We start from the raw sequence: 27,445 nt of genomic DNA, 5'->3' as shown, positions 1-27,445 counted from the left end.
CCCATGGTATGTTACACGTGTGGAGTAATTAATGTTTGCTTATGCGGGTTGCCATTAAATTGACAGTTGGAGAAAGTTGGAGTTGAGTCTAAATTATGCGACATGAAAGGAAATCTTATCGCCGGCGATCTACAATTTATCGCCGATCAACCTCAGGCAAAGCTACAGGACCTCTTTGATTCAATTGTCACCACCTTAACTGGATATCCAACCTCACCTTTCCACTTTCTTTTAAGTCCGCTCTACATCCTCCACCATGGCAGACATTCTAACGCAGCTCCAAACCTGTCTCGATCAAGTAAGTCCCCCAACCATGATTCGCGCCACATCCACACAACGTGCAAACTAACCACCGTGACAACCAGCTCGCAACCCAATTCTACGCCACAATAGGCTACCTCGTAACCTACCACGATAATTCACCCGCAATCCCACCCCAAAATGACCCCACTGCCGCGCCTGCCCTCGCCAAAATCACCAAGAACTCGACCGCGCCGCCCGCCCCCGCTGGTGCGCCTGCAGGCTCCCAAGCATCCCCACAACAACAATCGGCCCAAATCCCAGGTCAACAGCAGCAAGGAGGCGGTGATGCAGGACAGACACCAGGAGCTGGAGGAGGAACTGGAGGGGCGGGTGCCGACCCGAATCTACCGCCTGCGCCGGATTCGCCGCGGACGTTTGCGAGTCGGCAGCGGGAGTTGGCGAGGGATTTGGTCATCAAAGAGCAGCAGATTGAGTATCTGATCTCGGTACTTCCTGGAATTGACTCATCGGAGGCGGAGCAGGAAAGGAGGATTAAAGAGTTGGAGAAGGAGCTGAGAAGTGCGGAGGAGGACAGGGAACAAAGAGTGCGGGAATTGAGGAAGTTGCGAAAGAAGCTGGAGAATGTTTTAGGAGCTGTTGAGGTGGGAATCTATGGGGATCGCGGGGCTGTGGCGTCTAGAAGGTGATTGATAATTTTCCTACAGTGGTTGGGGGATATTCCTCGGTAGGAAGCGTGTTTTATTTGAACCCAGTCCCGATTTTATAGATTATGGAGTGGTCGCATAGATGTTTAATGTTACCTACGAAGCTTCGGACTAACTGATTGTGAATGACTCCGAAAACTTTTGAGTTCAGGTAGGTCATGAGTAGTATCTGTTGCCCCCTTCCACACTGCAGCCATGAGGATCTGGGTTAGGGGTATACGTGAACCAGTCCTCTGCTCATATCTACCCCAAGCATCTCATCTGTGGCATGAGTCTATGACTCAGTGATCAAAGATCCGAGCGAATCGACGTCAGTCAATAGAGGGATTGATCGATTCCTAGCCAAGCCAATAAGAAACAAATGGAAACAACCTTGAGTCTCCTTGGCGAAACGGTAGCTTGGGTATTCGATGTACCAAATGCGCCTCGCCAATATGCTTCGTATGTACGACGCTTTTCAGCGAGGATTTTGGTTTGCAGATGATAGAACGTCCCGTGAACACAATTATATGAACCTCCCGGAATGGCTTCCACCTACCTTCAAATGCCCCATGGGGCCAATGTGGATGTTCAAAATTGTGTCGAGAATCCGTTTCATATCTCGCACAGAGGCTCCAAAGTGTCGTGAGTAGCACTGGGTACTACTGTAACAACACTTCTTCTTACGGGGAGTAGTTTCTTACGTTACTGTAGGTATTGCCCAACAACGAATGTACGACCTATGTCACTGTCAGCAATCGGCAGAAGCAACAGGCCAAGCACCTCTGTATCTCTTTGACCGTGCCTAAATTGAGGTTATGCCTTGGGACTCCTTCCAAACATAAAACTACATTTTGATAGTCTCCGCCGACGGACATCTAGCACAGTTTGAGTGCAAGGTTTGCGGGTTAAAACATTCTAGTCCCTCATATCTCACTGATCAGATAAGCACGGCCAGGTTTCGATATAGAAGTTGCAGTGACCTAGAATGTTCCTGGCCCAAATGGTCGATTATCATGGCAAACGGTAACTGGAAGAGATGAAGTGGCGGTCATGCTTCATATTGAGTGGGAAAACCCTACAGGCAGTGGAACATGTACAATGATCACCGGCCGAGGAAACCAATTTCTGTTTTGCCATGCTTATCCCCTCTTCTGCAGAATATATTGCCTTCCAAGTTCCGACACACTCAGGAAGATGGTCAGCATATTGGTAGTTTCAGGAAAGGACTGAGACGGTGGCTGTCTTGCAGCGGGTGTGGCAAAGCTAACCAACCTCGATTATCACCCTAATGCAGGGGTTATTCACGTCGGAGACTTACCGTGTGAGGTGCAAACTTGTATTATCTACTTTACGGTCCAAACCGGATGGAATCTATAAGATATCCACAATCTGAGTGCTGTCCTAAAGTTCCTTCCTCAGGGAGTTACCGGAACTGATATATCGAGTGTGATGGGTGCCATTCAAATTAATCTCGTTCCCTAAGGACGGGTGTGGCTATGTAGCGACTAATCTTATTCGAGGCTTCATGGGAGCTTGCATTAGAACCGTGATCCTGCCGCCTATGAGATGATGGGCAGCGGATGGATTCATATCCTTGTATAGTTACGAAACCCTGAGGACCGGGGTGGCGATGGCCCTTAGGATGCCTTGGTGATATGCTTAGATGGTTTCTGAAGATTTAGCAGTCACCGTATGATTCGGTTCGTTCCATACGGAGCTGCTCATTCGATTTAATTCTAACATGCGACAGATGCTTTGGATTATCCCCGGACCCTGTTGGAGATGACCGACCCCCACCATGTCTTAAACCACGGCGGCAATGGCCTGGTGATCTGCGGAATGTTATCCCCTAGTGACATTCTATTTAAGGCGGCAGTACTTATGGCTATGCTAAACTAGGGTCGAAAAAGAAAAAGAAGACCCCGTTAATGTAACATAGGGCTATTGTTAGACTTTCGGGGGCGTTCATTGGCGCAGTCCAGCAGCTAGACTCCGCGACTAAAGGCCACCGGCTGTCGGTTAGGGCCCCATCAGCATCGCAATACGCCGGGTTTCTCGATAAAATTGGGGGTTCGTTTTAGCGATGTTAGTAGATTTGGGGGCCGTCTCCACTATGTCCGGTCTTATATTGGTTTATTCTTAATCATCTCTCCCCTTCTTCTTCGCCTCTCCATACTCTTACGTCCATTGTCACCCAATACCATACCGGCTTGATATCAAACATCACCAGAAAATGAAGCTCCTCTCAGTTTCGGCCACCTACCTGGCCATCCCCATGGCCCTGCTTGTCTCCGCCCAGAGGGAGACAGTGACCCAGGTTGGCTGCTACACCGACAGTGCCAATTTTCAAAACAAGGGCTCATACACATACCAAAGTCCGGGATATTGCGCCAAGCTCTGTGGCAAGGCGAAGACACCGTATATGGCCCTGCATGATGGTACCGAATGCTGGTGCGGTACTTCTCTGCCGGACAAGAGCTCTCTCCAGTCGGACGACAAATGCAATACATCCTGTTCCGGATGGCCCGACGATAAGTGTAAGCATTGCACTTGTTGGGAGACATAAATACATGCTAATGAAAGGCTGCTCTAGGTGGTTCCGATAAGGCGTGGTCTGTTTATCAACTTCCTGCCTATACGAAGGAGGCATCTGAGACTGAGTCTGCGTCGATTTCGATCAGCCTTGCAAGCGCTACCCCCGGATCGAACAGCACTGCGTCTGCCACTAAGTCGGGAAGTGTGTCCCAAAGTGCCTCTTCAGCGGGCGCTACTCCCACGACTTCTACCTCGGCTGCGACTCGTCGGTTCAAACCTCCTTTTTTCCTGTAATATAGGAGTGCTGGGCTATTCTTGACGAGGTTCTTTGTTTGGGGTATTTATTCGAACGGTGGCTGGTCTGCCTGGAGCCGCTCAGCCTTGAATCAGCTGTACAAGTACCTCTCTGTTTAAAACCAGCCCAACAATTAAATATCACCACCTTAGGGAACATCTGTAGGTGGCATTTAAGGATAGAAATTGAGACACTACAAACAGCCAAATACATACCTGACCTTGAACTTGAAAACCACCAATTGGAGAAACAGTCACCACATCTTCATAGGGAATCGTAGTCGATATAAAAGGGATGAGTGAGAAAACAAGCATGTGCATAGTACAGAAGGCGTAGCATCCCCGACTTGCTGGCGTCCGTAATCTGCTAGACAGGCCGTGTAACAGATTCGCCGTTCAGTCCTGAGCTCTGCAGCTACACCTCGTCGTTGGCAGGGAGCTCTAAGCCCCTGTTATCCTGCTCAAATGACAGCGTGCCTAACGAAAGTGGTGTCACATCCTTCATACGCTTTGGCTCCTTTGTGGCTTGAGCGCTTGGAGTAGCCACAGGTTTTACTACTTGTATCTTGTAAGGTAGCATTGCAGTAATTGTTCCTAATCTTGAATGCGAATCACAAAAGGAGGTCCGTCTTTCGTGCTTCTGACAGGTCGACTCCGTTCTTTGAGACTACCCAGCATCCTTCTCACACTCCTTGCAATCGTAGCCATGGCGTTTGGTTATTACTTTGATTGACCTTTGTATTTCACGTGAAATATTCCTACAGAACTTTACTAATCTTCCCTATATGGCTCATCATATGTAAACCTCCGGCGGACATGTTATCTAACCAACCAACCTGTGATAGCTCTGCTGATCTGGATAGCATTCGTATCTTTGACGATACTATTGCAAGTTGTGTGACGTCCCCAGGTTCCTCTGTCCCCTTTAGATCTTGTAGATCACCACGTCCATCCGAGATAGCCTCCCCAATCTAGCCTGTCATGCTATCAAGCGAACTGATCCTATCCACTTGACAAGAAACTTTCAACGGCACCTCCTCAGCCACAGCAGCCCTGCCCTTTTTTCTAAGTCATTTTCACAGCAATAAATCAGTCTCAGTCCCTCAGCATAGTATATACAGAAAATACTTACTCTTCATGCATACCATCTGGTCCCTCTACAGATCAGCGGTATTCCTCCTAGTCACGAAGCTCTCCGAATCAGGGGGGATTAGACCGTGGCTTAATTACTGGATAATCTAGAAAAAAAAAAAAAGGAATGATCCTTGGATTCTTGATCTTTACTTTATATATGTGTTACTTGTAATTTGGAATCTCTACTTTTTAAATTATTCCTCACTATCTTACATTTGAAAAAAGGAGAGATAAATGGAGATGTTCAATGGCTTCGCATTCTTCACGGAGCAATGACTCTTCTAATGACAGATTCTAAGGACAAGACCCACCCAGTTTTGAAGCGCTCGCCAGGTAATTGGTCTGAAAAAAGAGCCGGGATATTGAGTCCTCAGCATGGGTAATTAGACTTCAATAGTTAAGGCTTATCGGGTCTGGACCATTGTCAAAGTACACGAAGTGGGCCGGCTATCATGGTGCTTAGCCAGGAACACTATCGGTACCTGAAGGAATTGGGTAAAGATCCAAGGATTAAGAGAAAATAGTTCAACGCCTCCAGCTAAAAAGGATCCAGCCAAGCCCTATTAATGCTTGAGCGCCAGCTTGAACTGAATTAGGGTGCTAGCCCATATAGCCCAGCATTGAAAATATAACAGCATGGATGACACGCGCCCCCGTCTCTCGTCGATCTGCTCACTGGTATTTTCTTTCTGATGAATCCCAGTATCCCTTCCTCTAGTATGGGAAATACAACCAGTATAGCTGGGCGTGACTGCCTCGTCTCTGCCCTGGGAGGCAATGCGGGTCTCGTCGCCTTTCAAAATCAGCCCCTTTACCAAACCACCGCGGTGCATGAATACAACCTCAACATCCCAGTCACCCCGGCCGCGATTACTTACCCTGAGACCGCAGAGCAGATAGCTGCAGTTGTCAAGTGTGCCTCGCAATATGACTACAAGGTCCAGGCGCGCAGCGGGGGCCATAGCTTTGGAAATTATGGTAAGCTAGCTCCACGATTAACATGTCAGGTTCCTTTGCCAAAAACACCAGCTGACTTGCAACTGGACTCTAGGGCTTGGAGGAACGGATGGTGCCGTGGTTGTAGATATGAAATACTTCAACCAATTTTCGATGGACGATCAGACATACGAGGCTGTCATTGGCCCAGGGACGACCCTTGGTGATGTGGATGTCGAGCTCTACAATAACGGGAAGAGAGCAATGGCACACGGTGTTTGTCCAACGATCAGCACCGGAGGGCATTTCACAATGGGAGGCTTGGGCCCTACAGCGCGACAGTGGGGGTTGGCCCTGGACCATGTCGAAGAGGTTGAGGTTGTCTTAGCGAACTCCTCCATTGTCCGGGCTTCGAATACGCAAAACCAAGAGGTCTTCTTCGCTGTCAAAGGTGCTGCTGCCAGCTTTGGCATTGTGACTGAGTTCAAGGTCCGCACCCAGCCGGCACCTGGAATAGCCGTTCAGTATTCATATACCTTCAACCTCGGCAGCAGCGCCGAAAAAGCGCAATTCATTAAGGATTGGCAATCTTTCGTCTCGGCAAAGAACCTTACCCGGCAATTCTATACTAACATGGTAATATTCGACGGAGACATTATCCTGGAAGGGCTATTCTTCGGCTCGAAGGAACAGTACGAGGCCTTAAGGCTGGAAGAGCGTTTTGTGCCGAAGAACCCAGGGAATATCCTGGTCCTGACGGACTGGCTAGGTATGGTTGGCCACGCACTGGAGGATACCATCCTGCGGCTGGTCGGAAATACTCCAACCTGGTTTTATGCGAAATCCCTTGGGTTCACACCCGACACGCTGATACCATCTTCTGGCATCGACGAGTTCTTCAAATATATTGAGAACAACAAGGCTGGCACTTCGACTTGGTTTGTGACACTGAGCCTGGAGGGCGGAGCTATCAATGATGTCCCTGCAGATGCTACGGCCTATGGGCACCGAGATGTGCTTTTCTGGGTTCAGATCTTCATGGTCAGTCCCACGGGCCCTGTTTCCTCAACTACGTACGACTTTGCCGATGGCCTTTACAATGTCCTCACTAAGGCAGTGCCCGAGAGTGAGGGGCATGCGTATCTCGGATGCCCGGATCCTAAGATGGCGAATGCGCAACAGAAATATTGGCGACAGAATCTTCCCCGGTTAGAGGAGTTGAAAGAGACTCTTGATCCAAAGGACACTTTCCATAATCCTCAGGGTATTTTACCAGCCTGAGATGAGAGAGTTCGGCCGTTGGCCACCATAGAGTACTGACCTACTATATAACTCATCTGATGCCTAACAGGTGTGCTGTATGCTATTTAGCGATTACTTCTCTGTACAGAATTCGATTGAAGGCTTGATTCTTTCTGCTACTACTAAGCGTCTTATTTTAATCAAACGAGAGGTCATCTAATTTATTCACAACGAGAAGATGAGGTCCTACGGAGTTGACGCGGAATATAACAATAACTAAGACTATCCACAGCGGCAGTTGTACTCCCTAACTTCACCTCATGTAGCTCACAGCAACTGCGTCTTACATGGCCAAAAGAAAACCCAGAACAGAAGAATGTAGAGACTGCATAACACACAAGTACATTGTAAAGGCTTGAGTATATGTTAATAGCATAAGCGAGCAAGCCCCATCCAAGACAAAACCCCAACATCAGTAACACCAATGATGACTAGAAGAGCACACAAAGCAATCACTATAAGTTTCACACAGCGCATGCGTATAACAACGAGGGTGCGAACAAGAGTTCTCCCCACTTCTCCGTAACTGTGCATCATGGCTCTGAAGGGTAACCTCCTGGACCTCTCCGCTATATAAATCGAAGCGTGAATGTTGCTCGTAGACTCTTCTTGCCGATGCCATCGAATTGTCGAGCTCTTCGCATAGGCCATCTGCTGCCACGGCTAGAATTTCACCATCGTGGTCTAGGAGGTAATACCCGCCGTTTCGATCATCCAGTGTCCCCATTGAGTATGCGGCTGCCATGTCGTTGAGCTGCTGGCGGGTTTCTAGGATTAGGGTTTCTGCTGGGATGGGGATGGTGTATCTGGTTAGGGTTGCGAGGGTCGTTGCTATGATTAGCAGAAAGAGAACGAGGGTTCCAGAAATGTGGGTTAGAAACATTTTATGGGTCTGTTGGGTTGTGAGCTGGTAGTAATGTTATTGTGGGTTGGAGGTGCCGCTTACGTGATTTGCGTCGATGTTAACGAATCCTTTGAATCGCTCTCGATATACTAAGCTTCGAGTGCCAAGATCGTACCGAATCAAAGTCGGAGTGAGGCTATGAGGGAAAATAGGCAAGGCAGCAAGGTTTACGGTGGATATTAAACGTCTTCCACGAAACAAAGATGACGAGGCTGAGGCTCACTCGGAGGTTAGAAAAGAGCCCGCTTATCTAGTTTGATAGGAGTTAATATAACCCCAGTCTCGAATCAGGTCACACATGTTGTAGGCTAGCCAATGAGATAGGAGGAAACCCTACACTATAAGACAGCGAAATTAATCTGACAGTAGTCGATGTTACCCTACATGTTGCCCATAGCCACAATCTCCCGCACGGGTCTGATCCACAGCGTAAACGATAGTGTCTAGTAGGACCTTGTGCCTTACATACTTGTATCGAAGAATGGTGCTGGGTTCGTTAGACTAGGCGATTTTTGGGCTTATTTTAGACTACCTACAGTGTACAATGAGGGTTAGTCTACAGCTTCTCTTTTACCCCAGAGAGCGTTTGTTCTGCTGATTTACCTTCGAAATCCTCGTTCTAGGAAGGTAGTGGTGATTTCTAATGCTAAAAGTCTTAGTATAACCGAAGTAGGTAGCGCGACTGACTTTGTGAGCCATTTGGTAGCCAGTTGCGTGCGGATACGCTGCTTTCTGATGATGCTGCACCATAGCAAAACCTTCATCCCAGTGGACTATCTGGTTGAGGCGATAATTCTTATCTCCCAGCTGCATGAAAGCGTAGGACAAACCTATAACATGGTGCCAGAGATGGGTGAGCAGCCTGTGAGAGAGATGACGAAGATGTTCCGCATGCTTGAAAAGACCATTCAAGTATCTCTGGAGGGATTGCCGTACGAGGAATGGTTGAACCGTCTCCAAGTTGAGAATGATGATGATCCCTTACGCCCCCTACTTCCTATGTTTGAAGAGAAAGTTTATGATGGCCGCTGCCAATGGGAGATGTACGAAAACATGCCAATCTCCGATACTGAGAACTTGAGGCAGTACCTGCAGGACGTACCGGAGCTGGCCACATGCCCGTTTCTGGATCAAGATATATTCAAGAAATTCCTGTCTAGTTTGGGATTGGCTTGACTTTGCTCGAACAGTATGAGAGTCAGAATACAACTCATCGGGAGGAGATTGTGGATCGCAAGGGACATACCTCATTGGCCCTATCTCACCTAGTCCTGCTTGTCCATGAACAATCTACATATTCTGGGGAGGTGATCTGACGCAAATTCTGGCAACACCCGATATATATCAAGAGCCGGGTAGTAGGAAAAGGTTTTTATACCTGTAGACACGCCAGGAATCATTCAGATCGCTCCAGGAGTGAATGATCACGGCATTATATCATTGTGCTGTATGAGACAGCCGGTGGTGAATTACGAATGGATGGTGAGTTTATAGGGGGTTTCATGAGAAAGAAAGAAAAGAAGAAAGAAAAGGACTATTCTTAGAAGCAGAGCAATTTACAACTAAGCCAGAATAGGCTGGATATGTTATAGTACAGTTCGGGGAATAATACAGGTGTGATTTGTATACACCATATAAATTCTGAATGCACCTCGAACGGCGGCTAATCCGTGCCCTAACTCCAATCACATATATTTACAGGGCCATTCCTGACAGGAAATTTTATTTTTAGGAAGTCCTTGCGCAACCCAGTAAGAACTAAATGCTTTCTTTCGCTGCTCTGGTCCCTTTCTAATGACCCAAAGGCCCGTCGTCTCCCTTTGTTCTACTTATCCCTCCTTCAAAATGGCACATCAAGAAGAGAAGTGGGTGGCCCATGCCTTTCGTTAGCTACTGAATTGATAAACTGATCACTCCAGATGTCCTTATGTGGTCGGTAATACGATCAAGCTGCGGTTAGGCGCGCCATACAACCAACAAGATATAACAGCCCAAATAACCCGTTTTTTGAACCATTCACGCTTTATTGTGCAATGGTGGTCCTTTTGGACCACCCAGCTCTGAGATTAGCGGGCTATCTAGTGTTGAAGCTCTTCGACCGACGTTTTGCGGCCCAACCCAGAAAGGATGACAAACTTGATCCCTGGACGCCGGAAATCGAACGGCAGTATCATGATTTTATCCTCGATGGTTCTGCTTCAGAATTCATCACCAGACTTAATACTGACGGTAAAATGGCCGAGGAAGAAGGACATACATGGAATGACCCCCAAAATGAAGCGTATCTGCATGATCACATGCAGGATCTCTACGAGACAGAAGTCGAGGCATTCCACACCGTAACAGACATCCAAGGGAAAGACATCCCTCAGCTATTTGCGTGCCTCACTGTGCCTAGCTCCTCTTCATCGCAGGAACCTTCGGTCAATAAGTATATCGATGTCTCTGGGGTTCTTTTACAGTATATCGACGGATTCCTTTTAACTGATATTGCTGTGCACGCGCCACGAGAGGTCTGGCAGTCTGTCTGTGATGAAGCTATTCAGATTGTCAATCGTATAGGGGATAGGGGAATTCTCAATGAGGATGTGAAAATGAGGAACTTTATTGTGCAGGAGAATCCAGGAAGGAAATTCAAGGGGTTTATGATTGATTTTGCATTATGTAATTTCCGCAGTGAGTATGAGGATGAAACAGACTGGTAGAAATGGAAAGCAATCCAGGATGAAGAGGGGGCAGTGGGATATGTCATGCAGGAATATTTGCATGGAAGCTTTGTCTACAGTCGATCTGCTCGATATAAACAGCTGGACTGGGAATTCAAGAGGGCAGACGTGTACTGATTTACGGAATAACTTGGGTTACTTAATCTTTTAAAGACGCATTCGCACTGCTCTTCTCTCCCTAGAGCTCGGTACTGAACTTTCCGCTCTCCATGGTTATCATGCTCGAGTTCCATAACTCATCGTGTAGGCCTGTAAATAAGATAAATTTGCTGCTTTGCCGGCTCACTTGGAGTACATTGAATGGGTTAACTATGTATCTGGGATCTAAGCGCTTAAGGACACTCATTCATGTACTAAGCTTAGTTCTTTATGATCAATCCACTTTGGTTACTTGGCAGCTACATTGCTACTCACATAGTACCTTGACGATTCATCTGCACTATCTTCACTATTGAATATACATACCACTATCGAAAGAGGGTGGAAATGGCATTGCCATGAAAACTGTAGCATCAAACTAGACAAGCCCGCGGGACCGGCTTAAGGTGACGGTCGTACTAGTCTTGATATAGACATCTATCAGTAATCTGAGATTTCTACCCTCGGTAGCAATCGTACTAGTAAGATCGTGAATGCTCGGGTTCCTGTGCATGGCGTGTATCCGATTTCTACTAATATAAATCCTGCCGAGCCGAATGTCGGGTTATCTGGGCGAAATCTGTAGACCGACGCTCGGCTCGGCATTCCCTCCATAGCGTGGTTAATGTACCTCAACACGGCATTAGAAATGGATATATATATCGACAAAACCTCTTGCTCTTCAAAACCCCATTCACACAAAAATCATCACTGATCTCCAAAGCATACATCTCACCCACTCATCTCTTCCAAAATGGCAGCACCCCAAACCGTCACAGTCGAATACAACGACAACCTCGCCATCGTAACTCTCAACAACCAAGAGAAGCTCAATGCCCTGAGTCAAGAAGACTACTACAAACTAGCCACCACGCTGCGAGAAATCGCCCAGCACGACGAAGTCCTGGTCACGCTGTTAATCGGCAAAGGCCGCTTCTTCTCCGCGTACGTACCATACCCACCATCTATCCAAAGACCACCCATGGTCTATAATTAGCAAGACATATATAGAATACTAAGATATGATCAACACAGAGGCGCAGACGTAACCCGCCCACCACCCGACGCCAAAAAAACCCCACCCCGCCAGTACTGGCTCCGCGCCCTGGTCCTCAACAACATCGACCTAGCCGATGCCTTCTACACCCATCCCAAGATCCTAGTGACAGCCCTGAACGGCCCCGTGATAGGCCTCTCAGCGGCAGTCATCGCGCATTCGGACTTCATCTTCGCAACACCGAACGCATACCTCCTTACCCCGTTTTCGTCGCTCGGGCTTGTCACCGAGGGCGGGGCCAGTCTCGCCTTTGTGCGCCGTCTTGGGATTAGCAAGGCTAAGGAGGCGTTGCTTTCCAGCCGGAGGATTCCGGTTGAGGAGTTGCAGCAGGTTGGGTTTGTGAATCAGGTGTTGGATGCTGGTGGAGACGAGGAGAGGTTTAGGGAGATGGTGTTGGGTGAGATTCGGGGTCGGTTTGGGGATCATTTGGTGGGTTCGAGTGTTTTGGAGATTAAGAGGTTGCTTCGGGAGCCTGGGGATAGGGAGTTTGGCTCTCAGGCGGTGCAGGAGGTTTTTGGGGGGTTGAGGAGGTTTGTGGATGGGATTCCTCAGGCGGAGTTCAGGAAGATTGCTACTGGGGAGAAGAGACATAAGCTTTAGGGAGTTGGGGTTTAGTTTGGTTGTGGTTGATGGATGTATTTGAGAGATAGGGTTATCGAGATAGTTAAAGGAGTATTGTTTTGAAAAGACTATTCTGAATATGGTAGTTTTTGTGCTTCAATTTAGCCCGTTTATGGGGTAAAAGTTAGGAGGTGCTCATTCGCATTGTCTATGAATAGTAATTATGCGTTTTCTGGCTCAGTCTCCGGTACTCCTTGCCTCATTCCAATGGAGACCTGCAATGAATGAAGGACATCCGCTGGGTCGGGGTAGGCAGAGCAAGGCTCTGATGTATTGTGTGCAGCGCACATAGAATCATCTACGCCTCCCCCTAAATGAGTCTTCTTCCCGTGTGAATGGCTTGGCGTTTTCCGGTGTCCCATCGATGTACGTTGTGTCAAAGGAAGGCCTGGAGATATCTTGACTATGATCCGACTCTCGGGCAGAAGGAGATCTGGATTTCCTCGTCTTGGTCGACTATATCTTATCCTTCGATGTTGTCCCACCTGAGTCTCTTGACTTTGGGTCTCTAAATTTGTCAGCGCCTCGTTGAGCAGCGAGTCGAAGTATTTCTCGCTGTATATGAGTCCAGCGCCTTCGCGAATCGAACGTGCTATTGGCCAGACCGTTGATATAAGCTCTAAAACCTGAAGGCAGGTTTCGATGTTCGCGCGCCATTGAAGGATTAGAGTGGGACTGGATGTAAGCTTTTGACTTTTGGCGGCGCTTAGTACAGTTAGAATACTATAGATGCTTTGAGAAGGTTAGGTCGTATTCGTGGAAGGATATGTCAAACAGAAGGGGCCGTACACTGATGGTGGAACATAAGTTACCTGCCCGTGGGATACGATAGTCTGCATGATAGAGGCAATCGTCGAGCCTGCCTGCAAAGCTACGGCAGATGAAGTCGATGGGCGAGCTACTGCCGGGAGCAAGGTATGGAGTTGACATACCATCGTGCTGAATCTCTGGGTTAGCTTAGCTAGGACAGAATAAGTCTCACACTTACAAATAGATGGAATGTAGAATAGCAGGCCAAAAGCTATGGCGTGCTTGGGCCCAGTGCATTTGTTCAGGGCATTGCATCATCCATCGGCTAAGACGAATCTCCCATTGAGCGAATTCAGATTCTGTAAGTGATCCAGCTCTTCTCCGTCGGCCAACAACTAGGTCCATCAGCTCACATAGTTTGACGTACTGGATGAAGAATTGGACTTGAACCGAGTCAGGCTGGTGCCCTTCACTCTCGATAAAATCATCCTGCGTGATAGTATCTACGTTGGTGAGATCCGCATCTATGCTAATAGGCCTGCCATATGCGGCAGCCATGGCACGGTCTCTGGTGTACAGAGTCCACCAGATCCGCCTCCAGAGCCGGCGCTCGGAGAGTGACATTTCTAATTCATTGCTGGAAATCAATGTTAACCATAATCTAATATAATATATCAAGAAGGGGATAAAGGGAAAGAAAGGGTACAAGGGTGAAAAAAAGAAAGAAACAAAGAAAGAAAGAAAGAAAGAAAGATAAAGAATAAGATATGAACTGTGATTTCTAACCTTCTGTGCATCCCGAAGTTTTGTGCTACACCAATCGCCAGCCTGCTCCAGTAGAATAGCCCATTTTCAGTGGTATCTAAAGGAACTGCTTAGCTGATACCAGCTTTCGAGAGACCGACAGACTCACCTTCTGTCCCCTGCCAATACCAGCTCATCAGCAGTAACGCTTGTACTACTGTAGTATGGTCCTTTTCAAACTCTGCATCGTAAAGAGCCTTTGCCCTTTGAAGATATACCATTGAGCTATGAGCGCCGGGCGATAATTCCTTTCCGTGATTTTTCTCCCTAACAGCCCGCGACCCTGCGAGGAATATGGCTTGTAAAAGAAGAAGGGAAGGAGGATTTAGAGGATCCTTATACATGGACAGAAAGACTCTCTGGTTGACAACAGGCAATACAGGGGCGACCCAGGAGAAGAAAGCGTCAATCAGCTCATCTTGTACTGCCTGAGGGGGAATTTCGAGAGCTCCTTTAAGCTCTAGAACTGTTCGCTCTTCATCCTCCAGCAAGTCCAGATGAGACTTATAAGCACCATATACGTCCATATTCGAAGTCGGTAGTTCTCTCTGGGACTCGGCTTTTCCACATTTTGGGGGGCGGTTAGGGTTTCTATATTTATGGGCTTATGTCAGCTTGTCATATGCAAGTTACCGAGGTTCTTTTGATCTCATTTTAGCCGTCAGGTTTTGGCCTACATAGTATGAGATACTGGTATTATGATGTTATACATTAGCAAGCGCCGTAAGAATCTTCTAACAGCGGAGCAAACGAGACTTCTCTGATTCCTAAATACCAAATGGAGAGTCTCTCCAAAGCGTCCGCTCCACATCCAGCTCATCCCCGTAGTCTTCATCGAATGCATTGCGCATAATCTTCTCCAATGCCTCATTGTTGATGATTCCGAATATTGCTTTCGTAAACTCCCAATACTCGGGAAAGTATCCTGCACACTCCCAGTCTACTATCCCGGACAATCTACCTTGGCTAATGAGAATATTTGTAGAATGAAGGGCCGCATGACTGAAGAATGATCTGTATGGGCGTGAAAGCACCGGGGGGATTGCATTTCTGGTTTCGGAAGATGTGTGCTCAGGAATCGAATACGAAGTGAAGTCTGACGTCTCAGCGAACGGTCCGAATTCACCCCCGACACGGTGATCGTACAGGGCATCGCCAAACGTATTAGCGAAACGAAAGGGCGTGTGGTTTGGGATGCATCGAATCTGGCGGATAAACTTTTTTAAATCATTGGAGAGCTGCCTGAACTGGCCGACGTTGATTTGAAGGTATACATGAACTAACATAGCCTTCTACTAACACCCCTTCACCGTCACCAGGATTCCCGGCGTGTCGCGCGCCTGCGCCCCAAGAATATAATCACGACTCACATCAATATCACGCTCCCGGTTTACGCCTGAAACATCAAAATCAAACTGACGGAAGACTGCTGCGAGAATCAAAACGAGCTCCGCACGGGCCAGATTCATGCCCAGACACGAGCGCGTACCCCGATTGAAGGGCACCAAGTATCGCTCCAGTCGCTTGCCGTCGGATCCTAACCACCGCTCGGGCCGGAAAACGCGAGGTTCGGGGAAGATTTTCTCATTGAGATGGGTGAGCATGGCCGTCATCCCCACGGTCGAGTTGGCGGGGATGAAAATTCCACGGCACTGAAGCGGCTGGTCGGGAAATTGGCGGCTGATCCGGTGGGTAACGGGGTCACACAGACGCAGCCCCTCCTGTACCACGGCCGTTAAATAGGGCAGCTGCTCAAGTGTCGCCAGAGTGGATCGATCATCGTCAGGACCGCTGCACTGATACATATAGAGTGAAGGGAAATGGAAGCACAGACACGAAGGAGCCCCCATAGAGGTAGAGTATCGTCAAGGGGCTCTTGGTCTCCGCCATCAACCTCTCAAACTTCTCCTGCTCCCCAATTTTGGGCTCCGGAGTGTCCTTCTGAACATTGCTGCGGTATCCCACCCACTCGAAGTCAAGCGGGGCCGACGCCGAGCGATCATAGCGCACCAGGTGCTCGTTCGCCTCGTCTATTAGCCGCAGGAGAAGCTCGCGGGAGTAATCGTCAGTTGGACAGGGGAGAGAAAACTTGCTGACCCAAAGAGGACCCTTAACGGGATCGTCGCGGCAGGTGGTATTTTGCTGGACAGAGATGGCGGTGGTGTGGGCCCCCTTAAGGTATTCGGCGCGCACCTTCTGGGCGGCGGCCACCAGATGTTGGGCGTTCTGGAAGTCCATCATAACTGACTAAGCGCGATCTATAAGGGGGAGATGACAGGAAAACTGATCGAGATCTCAATTACACTGCCCGTAGCTCTACAAATGTGTTTTGGAGGAATATAAAGGTGATATGGAGTGCGGCGAAGGATTCAAGTGAAAATAGTGGAATGGATGGCTTTTGTCCATCCTCGCATCGGCACAGCAAAGGTAGAGGTGGAGAAAAGTGGAGGGTAAGGCTGGACGATCACGGGTCGATCTTTGAACCTTCTAGCCTGAGGTTCTGGGCTCTTACTTAGTACTGTAACTCCTATTAGGCCTCGAATAACCCCTGTCCGGTGGCTGCATCAATCCTTGGCTGTACAGGAAGAGAGGCAAACATTGGTCAAGTCCATCCAGAGAACAGACAAAGATACCCAGTTTTGGCGTATTTGAAATCGTTTTCCTTTTCTTTCCTTTTCTTTCTTTCCTAAATAAAATACATACATATTTAAATTACCCAAATCTTGAATACTCATACCTCAATGGATCTGTATTGTATTAACTTCGAATATATGTACAAATACTATATTATAATCAATAATTAAACTATAAGTGGGCTACGTACCTTATGACCTTAATCACCCTCTTGAAGACAAAACAGTTGCAAAACACCGAAAATCCTACATTCCTATAGAGAAATTGGTCATTTCAAATAAACTAGACAAGCACCCCAGCGGCAAGGCGCTCAGACAAACAAAACGTCAGCGAGGTAGTGGACAATACGCCGTACGTAGTACCAATACGCGGTAGATCTAGGGGCCTTCCGGATGTTTTATTTGCCTGGCGGTTGGTGGCTGCCGCGATTTGCATTGGAGTCAACTTAGGGTCAGACAAGGCATAGAGGCTAAGGGCTAAGCAAGTATGGGACGTTTCTTGTGGTGGGATGCCTATCGTATCACTACAAAGGTTCGCTGCACCCCATTTAGGTCCGACCATAACATCGAAGAATAACCTTATGCTTGATTTCATTTTCATCTCAGAGCTCTTGCACTCTCAACCGTGTCGTGTCTGTTCGGGTTGTGATCTCACTGCTATGGCGGGCTCGCTACGCATCCGTGTTGAGAACGCCTATGATGGCGCTCCCCGCACGTTCTACCCCGTGGTTGTCATTGGAGCCGGTGCATCAGGTATCGCTGCCGGATGTCGTCTGAAGCAGAAGTGTGGTTGTGACCAATTCCTTGTCTTTGATCGTCAGTCTGGCATTGGAGGTGAGTGTTCACAGGACATGCATTCGTTCAAGACCCGGATTCATTCGCAGGAAAATAGGTACATGGTGGAGGAATCGGTATCCTGGCGTGGTAAGTTGCTTTTTCCCTGCTGCATTGATAATGCGGTGTGCTAATCTGCGTACTAGGCCTGTGATGTGTAAGTCACGGTGGCTGTCCGTGGAGAAGGTACTTATGCAGGATAGACCGGCATTCTTTTACTCTTTTTCCTTCGCACCAAATTATCTCTCCAAGACTATCTTTCCTTCAGGTAGAGACTACATCGACTATCTGTACAATGTGGTGGAACGCGCTGGCATCGCGGATAAAATCCAACTTAACACAGAAGTCATATCGTTGGAGTGGATTGAAAAGGATGCGGAATGGGAACAATATATTTCTCAGGTCTATGGTCAAGACTCAAGGGGCAAGAAAACTGAAGCTGTTGAAATCGTCCGGGCTAAGGTGGTGATCAGCGCCGTGGGCGTACTGGCCGAGTCTTCCGAATGGCCGTCCAGTGTGGCGAGCCGCGATACTTACAACGGACAATTGCTACACTCAGCACGATGGCCTGACAAGATCAGCCTTGATGGCCAAGATGTTGTGCTTGTCGGATCGGGCTGCAGCGCGGCTCAGATTGCCCCCGCTCTTCTGCAGACCAAAGTCAAATCGCTGACGCAGATCATGCGCACCGCACCGTGGCTTGTGCCACGTGTGGAGGAGCCTGGTGGAAGGGATGCATATGCCAAGTGGGCACCACGCATCTACGGCATGATCCCTGGACTGAGGTATACGGTGCGCATGCTACTTTGCATAGTATCATAGCTCCTGTGGTACACAGCCTTCCAGCGACCTAATGGCCGACTGCGGAAGCAGGAGGAAGCGTCGTGTCTTGCCCACATGCGTGCACTTGCCCCCATCACATATCATGACCAGCTGACGCCAACCTACCAGTTAGGATGCAAGCGCCGAATCTATGACAATGACTGGCTGCGAGGGATGCACGATCCGCGCTTCATGCTCGAGTCACGGCCCTGGCGCAGCGTAGCCGATACCTCCATTACCGTGGGTGATGGAGACAACGCTAAGACCTACCACGCTGACACGCTCATTCTCGCGACGGGTTTTGAGGCCACTCAGTTTCTGCAACCGATCTCTGTCGTGGGGCGACACGGTCTTTCCCTACACGGGCTGTGGGCAACCCGTGGTGGCCCACATGCCTATCTAGGCACAGCAGTGGATGGATTCCCCAACTTCTTCTTAATTTTGGGACCAAACACATTTTCAGGCCACACATCAGTCATTATGGCGATTGAGAACAGTGTAGACCATGCAATGCGACTGATTGCCCCTATTTTGGACGGTCAGGTCGAGAGTATTGAGCCCAAGACTATCGCGGTTCAAACCTGGCTGACCGGTATACGACGCGACATGGCCAGCACAGTATTTGCGTCCTGTCAGAGTTGGTACAACGGTGGCGGTCGGTACAACTCAGTAATGTATCCGTATGTTGCCCTCAATCTTTTTTCCATCAAGCTACCTAGGGTGAAGTGAAGCTAATACTCACTAGTCGTTCCCAGCTAGACTTCTACCTGCGATGTCGATTCCCTCGGCTGTCTGACATGAACCGCATGTTGAAGCCTCAGGGTCGGGAACGACAGCTGTGGCGCCGTATGGGAAGAGTGGTGGTAGTGGGGGTGTTGACTTGTGCCCTTATCTTTTACCGAGAACTGTGGAAGTACACCGTTGACAGTGGGATTATCGATCGAGTAGCGGATACAACAACGAGCATGATGAGTTTCGTCTCTCGGACAGTGCAGGAGAGTCGTGAGTGGGTTCTTCAGCGTACCCCCAAGAACTAGTCGGAGGTGTAGAAGAAACAGTGAGTATGCTTACGATAGCCAGATGTCTGGGACTTTCGCTGGAATTATCTTCAGGGCACAGCCGAATTTGCTTTCAGGCATAAGATACTGTTGTTGATTCTGGTCATCCGATATATGCTCTATGTATCAATCGTATCATTGGTTTCTATTTTTCTTCTTGAAACCCAACGAGAGTTGTGATGATTATATGCCTACTACCTCCATAATTCCACGGTTCGGACTTCCGAACGAACGCGGCAGTCGAGTGATGATGCCCGTATTCCTCATGAACAATTCGAATATATTGGACGACATACTGGACACGGTCCACACCATGTAATCTTAACTCTGGATAGTATAACCTGACAACCTGGCAAGAAAGACTGCGCCAACCGAGTCCTACATTACCCATACACTCCCTCGAACAAAAAGATTTCTTTCCATACTACGAGCACAAAGTGAACATGGTTAATTCTGACCCAGGCGAAGATCAACTCACGACACTGCAGTCGCTGTTACATTCCGACAAAATAATTACTCCAGATTTACCAGAACACCCAACACTCGTACAGACATGGGCATCACAAAAGCAAATGAACCCTCGCCTTCTCATTTGACCCAACTCTACCGAATCTCTGAGCAAGGCCATTGCCTACCTATACTCTTCGAGCTTGGAATTTGCTATTTACGGACATGGCTTTATGTCCGCGTCAGCAAAGGACGTCCTCGTGAGCACTTCGTCCCTCGATGATTTTCACCTCGACAAGCATTCTGAACTGGTGACCATCGGCGCTGGACAAACATAGGCAGAGGTCTATCGTAAATTGCAAGAAGCAGCGCCGAACTATGGAAGTGAGATTATGCAACCTACCATCAAGACTTGCTTTGAAGATCCAGACTGACATAATTCATGAAGTCGTGGGAGCCCGTACCCCTTGTGTAGGAGTAGTCGGCACCATTATCAGTGGAGGCTTTTCATGGCTCTCGGGTGAATATGGCTGTATCTCTGACCCAGCGAACATGTTAGACGTAAAAGTTGTCCTTTGACTTTGTGCTATTGCTATTCTTAGCTCAGAGTAATTACAAGAAAAGTATACAAATGTATATAGACGCATCAGTACGTTTACATGTCCAGTGGCTATATTGATATAACTCACACCATCCACAATCGGCGGCATTTGCTCTCAGCTGAATCGGTCCCATTTGCCAAAGAAACATTATGTTTGCCTCCTATTCAGTACTCGGACAAAGTTATACAAGACACATTTGATCTGGACTCTCGGCTAAGAGAGGTTGATATTCTATGGAACAAATGCGACATGCGTTGGGCGTCGACGTATTGGGTCGGGTTCCAAGTAGCGAATATGAGGCCGCGAAAGAAGTTGCACGGAAAATGAAAGCCAAAATGCTTGAAGCAGCCAAAACCGCTCATGATGTAACTGCAGTCCGAAGTCACTTTCCATTCGATAACTTTTGACGAGGGAGTCTGAAGGTGATTCTGTACACTGACCAAGAGATGTATGCAATACAGGACGCTACTTATCCAAGCCTAGCACAGTGAACTGTGCATTCTATTTGCTCTATAGTGACTGATTTTGGAAGATATAGACTTTACATGCAATTCTGAATATGTCAACGTCTGCTTACTTGGCAAGAGGGCTCTCTCCAATCTCCACTAACTAGATATGCTATCCCTTCCCTCTCACCCATATTATTTGTGCTCCCGCTTTCCTATAAGTTTTCTTGCGAACCCACGGACAGGGTTCTTTCGAACCTGATAAGGCGGCACCTTCAGAGCCTGGAGATCCGAATGCTTTTTGGCGGCAATGAACTCATGACTATCATTCGCCACGGACATTGTGCTGACATATATCCTCTGCAACATCAACCTAGAGTATGATTCTCCATGTATAGTGAATGATCCTAACTCTCAGCCCAACTCCCTCAGCTTCGGAAGTCCGATCATGATAGCGATAGCGCCATCTTGGTCTAGTATACTCGGTATGGCCGACTTAAGTCTCTTGACTTTGCCCATGATTCCCTAGGGCCATTAGAGCATCAGTGTTCAGCGAGCTGTAGTACTTCCTGCTGCACATAGCTCTAATTCCTTTCCGGAACGTGTGTATTATGAGCCAGACTGTTACTAATGGGTCCAACCTATCCCCTTGGCTGACAACACTAGGCATGGTTAGCTGGATAGTGGACTTTTGAGGTACTCTCCAGTAAACCCTATACTATACTTCAGTGATTAATTTAGCCTTCCCCTTTAGGTTAAAACCACCCTCCCCACCCACTTTGGACTCAACCTGGTTATCTCGCCCAATACGGTTAGCGTGTGGCTTGAGTACGGTTGCGGACGGGAAGCCCGGAGTTCCACATCCTCTGGTCGCAGATCTATAAGGAATCAATGGTACCAGGCTCATATAGGACGCATGATAAGTGAAGAGTAGAGGTGTCTTCACAAAGCTGACATTTCGTCTCGAAGACCAAGAAGTGGAGATTAAAGTCGACTCTCACTTTGTAAGTCATCTTTTGGTCTCATGAGACTTGGTCACGTGAGCTGAGCCTTCTTCGAAAGTTGTCTGTTAGGAGCGTGCCAATTATCCATGCAGGTGAAAAATACATAAGACTTGCAAGGTGGTGTATTGGTAGTAATTGCTCCAGTCGGAATAGCTCGACATAAGCAGAATCGCAGACCGGTAGCGCAAGGTTCCTCTTGGACTAACACGGGCATGCGAATCGACCCACCGAGCACTTATACAACCTGACAGCAGGGAACCGGTCATTTCGGTTCTCGGGTTACTGGAATACATAGCATGGGCGTCTGGTATACGCTTTATACCAATATGATGTGTTTTGTATCGCCGAATTTCCGCATTCTTAGGTAGCTAGAGAATATTGTTGTTCCGCGCCATGCTCCACACCGAAGGGAGATATTTGATCATTAGGATTCAATACATTGGAATTTTGGGTCCTCGTATGAATTCTTTAAGGTACATGGCCGACCCGATAGTTAATGGCCATTCGAGCAGTTCCATTCTAATGGGTAACCGATGTCACGATCTATAGCGATGTAAGTTAGCAGGAACAGTCCACTTGGTAAACACTAGAATGGCGATAAAAAGACTTACACAGTTCTGACACAGATGGAGAGTGGAATAAAATACACTTCCAACACATACATCAAGTGAGGAAGTATTATTGCGTTCCCTGTGTTGTCATTGAGGCGAAAGTGACAACAACTTGAAAACCTGAAGCAGTTTAGCGCGTGATCCGAGATGCAGGTGATCCCGAACTAATGGAATTGATCTTATCGGAGCGATATCGAACGAGGCGGAGTCCCTCTTCTTCTTCTCCTACTGTTACTTAATACTGTACTTAACAAAGTCACGCCCCTCTCTTTGCTTTTGTCTTGCCCTCCCCTCGCTTTCTTCTCTCCACCCTACTTTCGACGGGGCCTGGCAAGCCTTCATGTGGAGCGCGCAATAAAGTGCTTTCCCAGGTCTCTTCCTACGTTCCCTCCGCATTTCCACCTTTCATCTCGTCATAACCGTCGAAGTCTATGTTGCAGCCTCTCGCCCGGTCGCGATTTCTTCGACCGCCCTCAGCGCCAACGAGTCACTTCGCCCCGACCTTTGGTCGTTTTTGTTTCTACTGCGCGACCACAATCGAACTCGCAGGCCTTTGTCGGATACCTGCATAAGGGGCTTGCATCATGGCATCTAACGCCGCCATGCTGTTGGACCCACGGGCCCACAGAAAACAGCTACAAAACGATGGTAATGACCCAGAACCTGCTTCTCCTTCGTCATACAGTCGCAGCGACGCGAGTTTGGGAGCTGCATATAAACGATTTTGCTTTCCCTCAACGTCCAGAGACTGCCCCTCTCCTCCCCAGGACCCCATATTTATGAACCCTAGCCTTGTTGCTACCGAAAGCTCATTTATCCACGAGACAGGCTCCCAGGATTCAGGCCACTCGAATTCTTCCGCTGCGCCGGCAGGTACGGCTTCAGCGGCACATCGTCTTCTCAACCCGCAGCGTCGACAGCCCTCCAATAAAGGTAGCCCGAAGTCGAGATCGCGACCACAGTCGGTTTCCTCACGCGGTGGGAATAGTGCAAGAGCATCCCCACAACGTAGCGATACGCGTGAACCTGATGTGGATGTGGTATTTACAAGCGCGCAGGAGGAAATCAGTGACGGGAAGCGGAGTTCCGATCATGTCGATGAAGTGCGCCATGGGAACCTCATCGAGGATATGTATGGTGTGGAAAGACGGCTAAACCAACCGTACAAGAAGATAAAGACGGAGAAAGACTTGGCTCAGAGCGGGAAAAGGGCGATATTTGCGTCGACTGGGACCACCGGGTTGGGTGAATGGGTGAAGAATGGTGAAGAGAAGTCGAATTCCTCCACACCAATTACCCCAAACGTCGTTGACTTAACGATTGGTGAGAAACACACATTTTTTTCGAATAGAATAGTATTGCTAATTGATGATGTAGATTCATCCGCTGGAGCAACTGATGATGATGATCTACAAGTCACGGGTTCAAATAACCTCAGTATCCAAAGAGTTTGCTATGGCAAGCTAGAAAATGCAATGGTGCAAGCAGTGCTGGTCCCAAAGCCAGCAGCCCAAACCATCTTTGGGGACTCGGCACACGATTGGCCCTCAATCAAATTAGGAGTGCACCGACAAACCAATCAAGGCAATAATCGGATTGAGGTTTCCGACCCCCATGGAAAAATATTTGGGGCAGTAGATTCAAAGACTGCTGCAGTGATTGCTCCTCTACTCGATTCACCCGCTTTGAAAGTTAATGTGACCGCTCGGTTGGATGTTCGAAGGAGGCTGCCAAACGAATGGCCGTGGGCGCCTTGCTCAGCCCTGTATCGAGCGTCTATCAACCTCTACGGCCTTCGGAAGGATGCTGAGTTAGTCGGAAAGCACCTTGGCCAGCATAATGTTTGGCTTGGTACCCCGTTCTCTGTAGAGCAGGGCGTCCCTGTATTTAACCCACACGCCGAGAGAAGGCGCGCCCAAGCGGCCGCGTCCTTCTTACCAAATGTGGCTGCGAGGGGCCGATCGACCGTCAACTACGAAGTCCGCACAGCAGAAGAGGTGAACGATGCAGTGATGAAGATGTTCGATCAACTTCAGAGCGCTGAGAATATACCCGAACTGGAACCTCCTTCGCTTTTGTCAACTCCACTACTGCGCCACCAGAAGCAGGCGCTTTGGTTTATGACTGAAAAGGAAAAGCCACGCAAATTTGGGCCTAAAGAGGAAGATAATAACTCACTTTGGAGGTTGGAGCATCGTTCGAATGGGGCAAGGCGGTATCGAGAGATTATTAGTGGCATTGTACGCGATGACGAACCTCCACAGAGCCTAGGTGGCCTTTTAGCAGACATGATGGGTCTGGGGAAGACTTTGAGCATTCTTTCTCTTGTCGTATCCTCTTTGGGAGACGCCCACGAGTGGGCAAATATGGCACCAAATTCAGAGCTTATTCGAAATCTGCCGGGCATCCGCAACACCAAAACAACACTTCTAGTAGCCCCATTGAGTGCTGTTAACAATTGGACATTTCAGGTCAAGGAGCATCTAAAAGAGAATGCCATATCTTACCACGTATTTCACGGACAATCGAGAATCACCGATGTGGATGAGCTGTCTAAATATGACCTAGTCATCACGACATACAGCATTATCCTCAGCGAGCTTTCTGGAAGAGGGTCGAAACGAAATGGGAGCCCCGGGAGCCCGTTGACCAAGATGAATATGTTTCGGATTGTTCTGGACGAAGCGCATACTATCCGAGAGCAGAGTGCAGCACAGACACAGGCTATTTTCAAGCTGAACTCTCAGCGCAAGTGGTCTGTAACTGGTACACCTATCCAAAACCGCCTAGAGGACCTCTTCTCGGTGACCAAGTTCCTTGGCTTGAGTCCCTACGATGACAGAGGGCAATTCGGAATGCACATTTTGAGTCGATTCAAGACTGGGGATGCCACGGTTCTAGCAAGCTTGCGGGTGCTTGTAGACTCATTTACCCTGCGTCGTGTCAAGGACAAAATTGACATCCCTACCCGGCACGACAAGATCATAACGCTCAACTTCTCTGAGAAAGAGAGGCAGCTGCATGAATTCTTCCGACGAGAGTCGAACGTGATGATGAAGGTAATTGCCGGCGAGGATAAGACTGCACTGAAAGGTCGGATGTATCATCATATCCTAAAGGCAATGGTAATTTTACGCCAAGTCAGTGCCCATGGCAAAGAGCTTCTCGACAGTAATGATCGCGCAAGGATTAAGGGCTTGAGCGTCCACGACGCCATCGACCTCGAAGATGGCGGGAATGACACACCGGAGCTGGTAGATAAGAAAGCGTACGAGATGTTCACCTTAATGCAGGAGTCCTCGGCAGATCTGTGTGCCGTATGTGGCAAACGCCTTGAGGATCCAAATACTGATTCTGGTGCCACGGACCGCCAAGCACCAATGGCGATCATACTTCCTTGCTTTGATGTGCTTTGTCCCGAGTGTTTCTCTGGTTGTAAACAAGCGTTTGATAGCCAAACTGGGCCATCAATTCATGACATCAAATGCCAGGTCTGTGATGGATGGATCCCTGTTTCATATTCTACCATTACCCCTGGAGGGCTAAAGGACTATATGATGGGTCAGGCGCAGGCCAAGCAGAGCAAAAAGCAAGCAAAGACCCTAGGAGAGTACGAAGGCCCGCACACGAAAACCAAGGCGCTAATAGCGTATCTATTGGAAACGATGGACGAGAGCAAGGGTTTAACAGACGAACGTCCTATCAAAAGTGTGGTCTTTTCTGCGTGGACGTCGCATCTGGACTTGATCGAAATCGCGCTAAAAGACAACGGCATCACAGGCTTTACCCGTCTGGACGGGACGATGACTCTATCAGCTCGCCAAAAAGCCCTCCAGGAGTTTCACGATAATAACGACATCACTATCCTCCTAGCGACTATCGGGGCTGGTGGCGTCGGTCTGAACTTGACCTCTGCATCTCGAGTATATATCATGGAACCACAATACAACCCCGCAGCCGTGGCACAAGCAGTTGATCGAGTGCATCGAATTGGGCAGACACGCGAGGTGACTACAGTACAATTCCTAATGAAGGATAGTATCGAAGAGAAGATCTTCGAGCTGGCCAAGAAGAAGCAGCAGTTGGCCGATATGAGCATGAATCAGAGGAAGCTTGATAAGAGAGAGGTGCAAGAACAACGGATGCGTGAATATCGAAGTTTATTCAAGTGATACTAATACCCTGTTTTTCACGATTCCCCCTATTTATTTCCGGTATCTCATTTGATTTCCTTTTCGCTTTTTCTACCTGCGTCCACCTTGACGCGCACACCATAGAGACGGATACTGCAATTGATACAAATATGGATAATACCTGATACCCAATGGTTTACACTCGGCGTTCATATATTCCCCGTGGTTTTACATTTGCTTTTTCTGGCGCTTACTATGAAGACGGAAGATTTATACAGCTGTGATACACGGATAAATGCGATACCAAGAATTTACTCTTTCCACAAAAGGTGTATTCTACTACAGCTATGGACGTCAGGATAAGAGTTGTAAAGTCATGCCATCGTGAACGATTCAAAGTTAATATTAGAAACTCATCGGTTAAGCTGTAGATGGCGAACTCGGGCAGAGGACGTCCATGCCTTCATTTATACAGACGCTGTATAAGTACCATTGGCGACATGGAGCTCGCTGATGAAACCAAAGTGGTAATACTAAAAGAGAATGGCTAACTTGGCTGTGTGCTTGCACCTGAACCAAGAGGTCAAGCGCCAATAGGCATGGAGCAGAGTTAAGCATAAAAAAAAGGTGGTAAAAGAAATGGAATATAAAGAACAGATGGAGAACCACCCAACACCGAAATAACAGACAGGCGATGGGGTAAA

At 48.2% G+C, this 27,445-nt stretch overlaps 11 protein-coding genes across 11 annotated transcripts; 7 read left to right on the top strand and 4 right to left on the bottom strand.

Moving 5' to 3' along the window:
• Positions 1-256: 256 nt before the first annotated feature.
• Positions 257-950, top strand: AO090026000297 (med21 domain-containing protein; the record flags this gene model as incomplete). The annotated part of the gene is made up of 2 exons (XM_001821722.1): positions 257-298; positions 366-950. 2 exons carry the CDS (start codon positions 257-259, stop codon positions 948-950), a joined length of 627 nt encoding a protein of 208 aa, XP_001821774.1.
• A 2,233-nt stretch (positions 951-3,183) lies between these two features.
• AO090026000298 (uncharacterized protein) lies at positions 3,184-3,779 on the top strand (the record flags this gene model as incomplete). The annotated part of the gene is made up of 2 exons (XM_001821723.1): positions 3,184-3,487; positions 3,544-3,779. 2 exons carry the CDS (start codon positions 3,184-3,186, stop codon positions 3,777-3,779), a joined length of 540 nt encoding a protein of 179 aa, XP_001821775.1.
• Positions 3,780-5,632: 1,853 nt separating this feature from the next.
• Positions 5,633-7,130, top strand: AO090026000299 (FAD-binding oxidoreductase; the record flags this gene model as incomplete). Its single annotated transcript, XM_001821724.1, has 2 exons — positions 5,633-5,891; positions 5,965-7,130. The coding sequence occupies 2 exons, from the start codon at positions 5,633-5,635 to the stop codon at positions 7,128-7,130; spliced, it is 1,425 nt and encodes a 474-aa protein (XP_001821776.1).
• Positions 7,131-7,563: 433 nt separating this feature from the next.
• AO090026000300 (uncharacterized protein) lies at positions 7,564-8,355 on the bottom strand (the record flags this gene model as incomplete). The annotated part of the gene is made up of 4 exons (XM_023236121.1): positions 7,564-8,043; positions 8,098-8,191; positions 8,279-8,300; positions 8,331-8,355. The coding sequence occupies 4 exons, from the start codon at positions 8,353-8,355 to the stop codon at positions 7,564-7,566; spliced, it is 621 nt and encodes a 206-aa protein (XP_023090986.1).
• Positions 8,356-9,900: 1,545 nt separating this feature from the next.
• On the top strand, positions 9,901-10,858 carry AO090026000302 (uncharacterized protein; the record flags this gene model as incomplete). The annotated part of the gene is made up of 3 exons (XM_023236120.1): positions 9,901-9,920; positions 10,046-10,731; positions 10,812-10,858. The coding sequence occupies 3 exons, from the start codon at positions 9,901-9,903 to the stop codon at positions 10,856-10,858; spliced, it is 753 nt and encodes a 250-aa protein (XP_023090987.1).
• An 815-nt stretch (positions 10,859-11,673) lies between these two features.
• AO090026000303 (enoyl-CoA hydratase/isomerase family protein) lies at positions 11,674-12,576 on the top strand (the record flags this gene model as incomplete). Its single annotated transcript, XM_001821727.1, has 2 exons — positions 11,674-11,864; positions 11,955-12,576. The coding sequence occupies 2 exons, from the start codon at positions 11,674-11,676 to the stop codon at positions 12,574-12,576; spliced, it is 813 nt and encodes a 270-aa protein (XP_001821779.1).
• A 1,005-nt stretch (positions 12,577-13,581) lies between these two features.
• On the bottom strand, positions 13,582-14,144 carry AO090026000304 (fungal specific transcription factor domain-containing protein; the record flags this gene model as incomplete). Its single annotated transcript, XM_023236119.1, has 2 exons — positions 13,582-13,984; positions 14,134-14,144. The coding sequence occupies 2 exons, from the start codon at positions 14,142-14,144 to the stop codon at positions 13,582-13,584; spliced, it is 414 nt and encodes a 137-aa protein (XP_023090988.1).
• Positions 14,145-14,222: 78 nt separating this feature from the next.
• On the bottom strand, positions 14,223-14,678 carry AO090026000305 (fungal specific transcription factor domain-containing protein; the record flags this gene model as incomplete). The annotated part of the gene is made up of 1 exon (XM_023236118.1): positions 14,223-14,678. The coding sequence occupies one exon, from the start codon at positions 14,676-14,678 to the stop codon at positions 14,223-14,225; it is 456 nt and encodes a 151-aa protein (XP_023090989.1).
• Positions 14,679-14,918: 240 nt separating this feature from the next.
• AO090026000306 (uncharacterized protein) lies at positions 14,919-15,437 on the bottom strand (the record flags this gene model as incomplete). The annotated part of the gene is made up of 1 exon (XM_001821730.3): positions 14,919-15,437. One exon carries the CDS (start codon positions 15,435-15,437, stop codon positions 14,919-14,921), a length of 519 nt encoding a protein of 172 aa, XP_001821782.3.
• A 2,006-nt stretch (positions 15,438-17,443) lies between these two features.
• Positions 17,444-20,874, top strand: AO090026000307 (flavin-containing monooxygenase; the record flags this gene model as incomplete). The annotated part of the gene is made up of 5 exons (XM_023236116.1): positions 17,444-17,618; positions 17,677-17,708; positions 17,805-18,410; positions 18,492-19,120; positions 20,613-20,874. 5 exons carry the CDS (start codon positions 17,444-17,446, stop codon positions 20,872-20,874), a joined length of 1,704 nt encoding a protein of 567 aa, XP_023090990.1.
• Positions 20,875-23,192: 2,318 nt separating this feature from the next.
• Positions 23,193-26,780, top strand: AO090026000309 (uncharacterized protein; the record flags this gene model as incomplete). The annotated part of the gene is made up of 3 exons (XM_023236115.1): positions 23,193-23,481; positions 23,713-23,931; positions 23,986-26,780. The coding sequence occupies 3 exons, from the start codon at positions 23,193-23,195 to the stop codon at positions 26,778-26,780; spliced, it is 3,303 nt and encodes a 1,100-aa protein (XP_023090991.1).
• Positions 26,781-27,445: the final 665 nt, after the last annotated feature.

Source organism: Aspergillus oryzae, chromosome 3 (genome assembly GCF_000184455.2).
Source record: "Aspergillus oryzae RIB40 DNA, chromosome 3".
NCBI lineage: Eukaryota > Fungi > Ascomycota > Eurotiomycetes > Eurotiales > Aspergillaceae > Aspergillus > Aspergillus oryzae.
The sequence above is the reverse complement of the archived record's forward strand: the minus strand, read 5'-3'. Positions and strand labels throughout refer to the sequence as shown.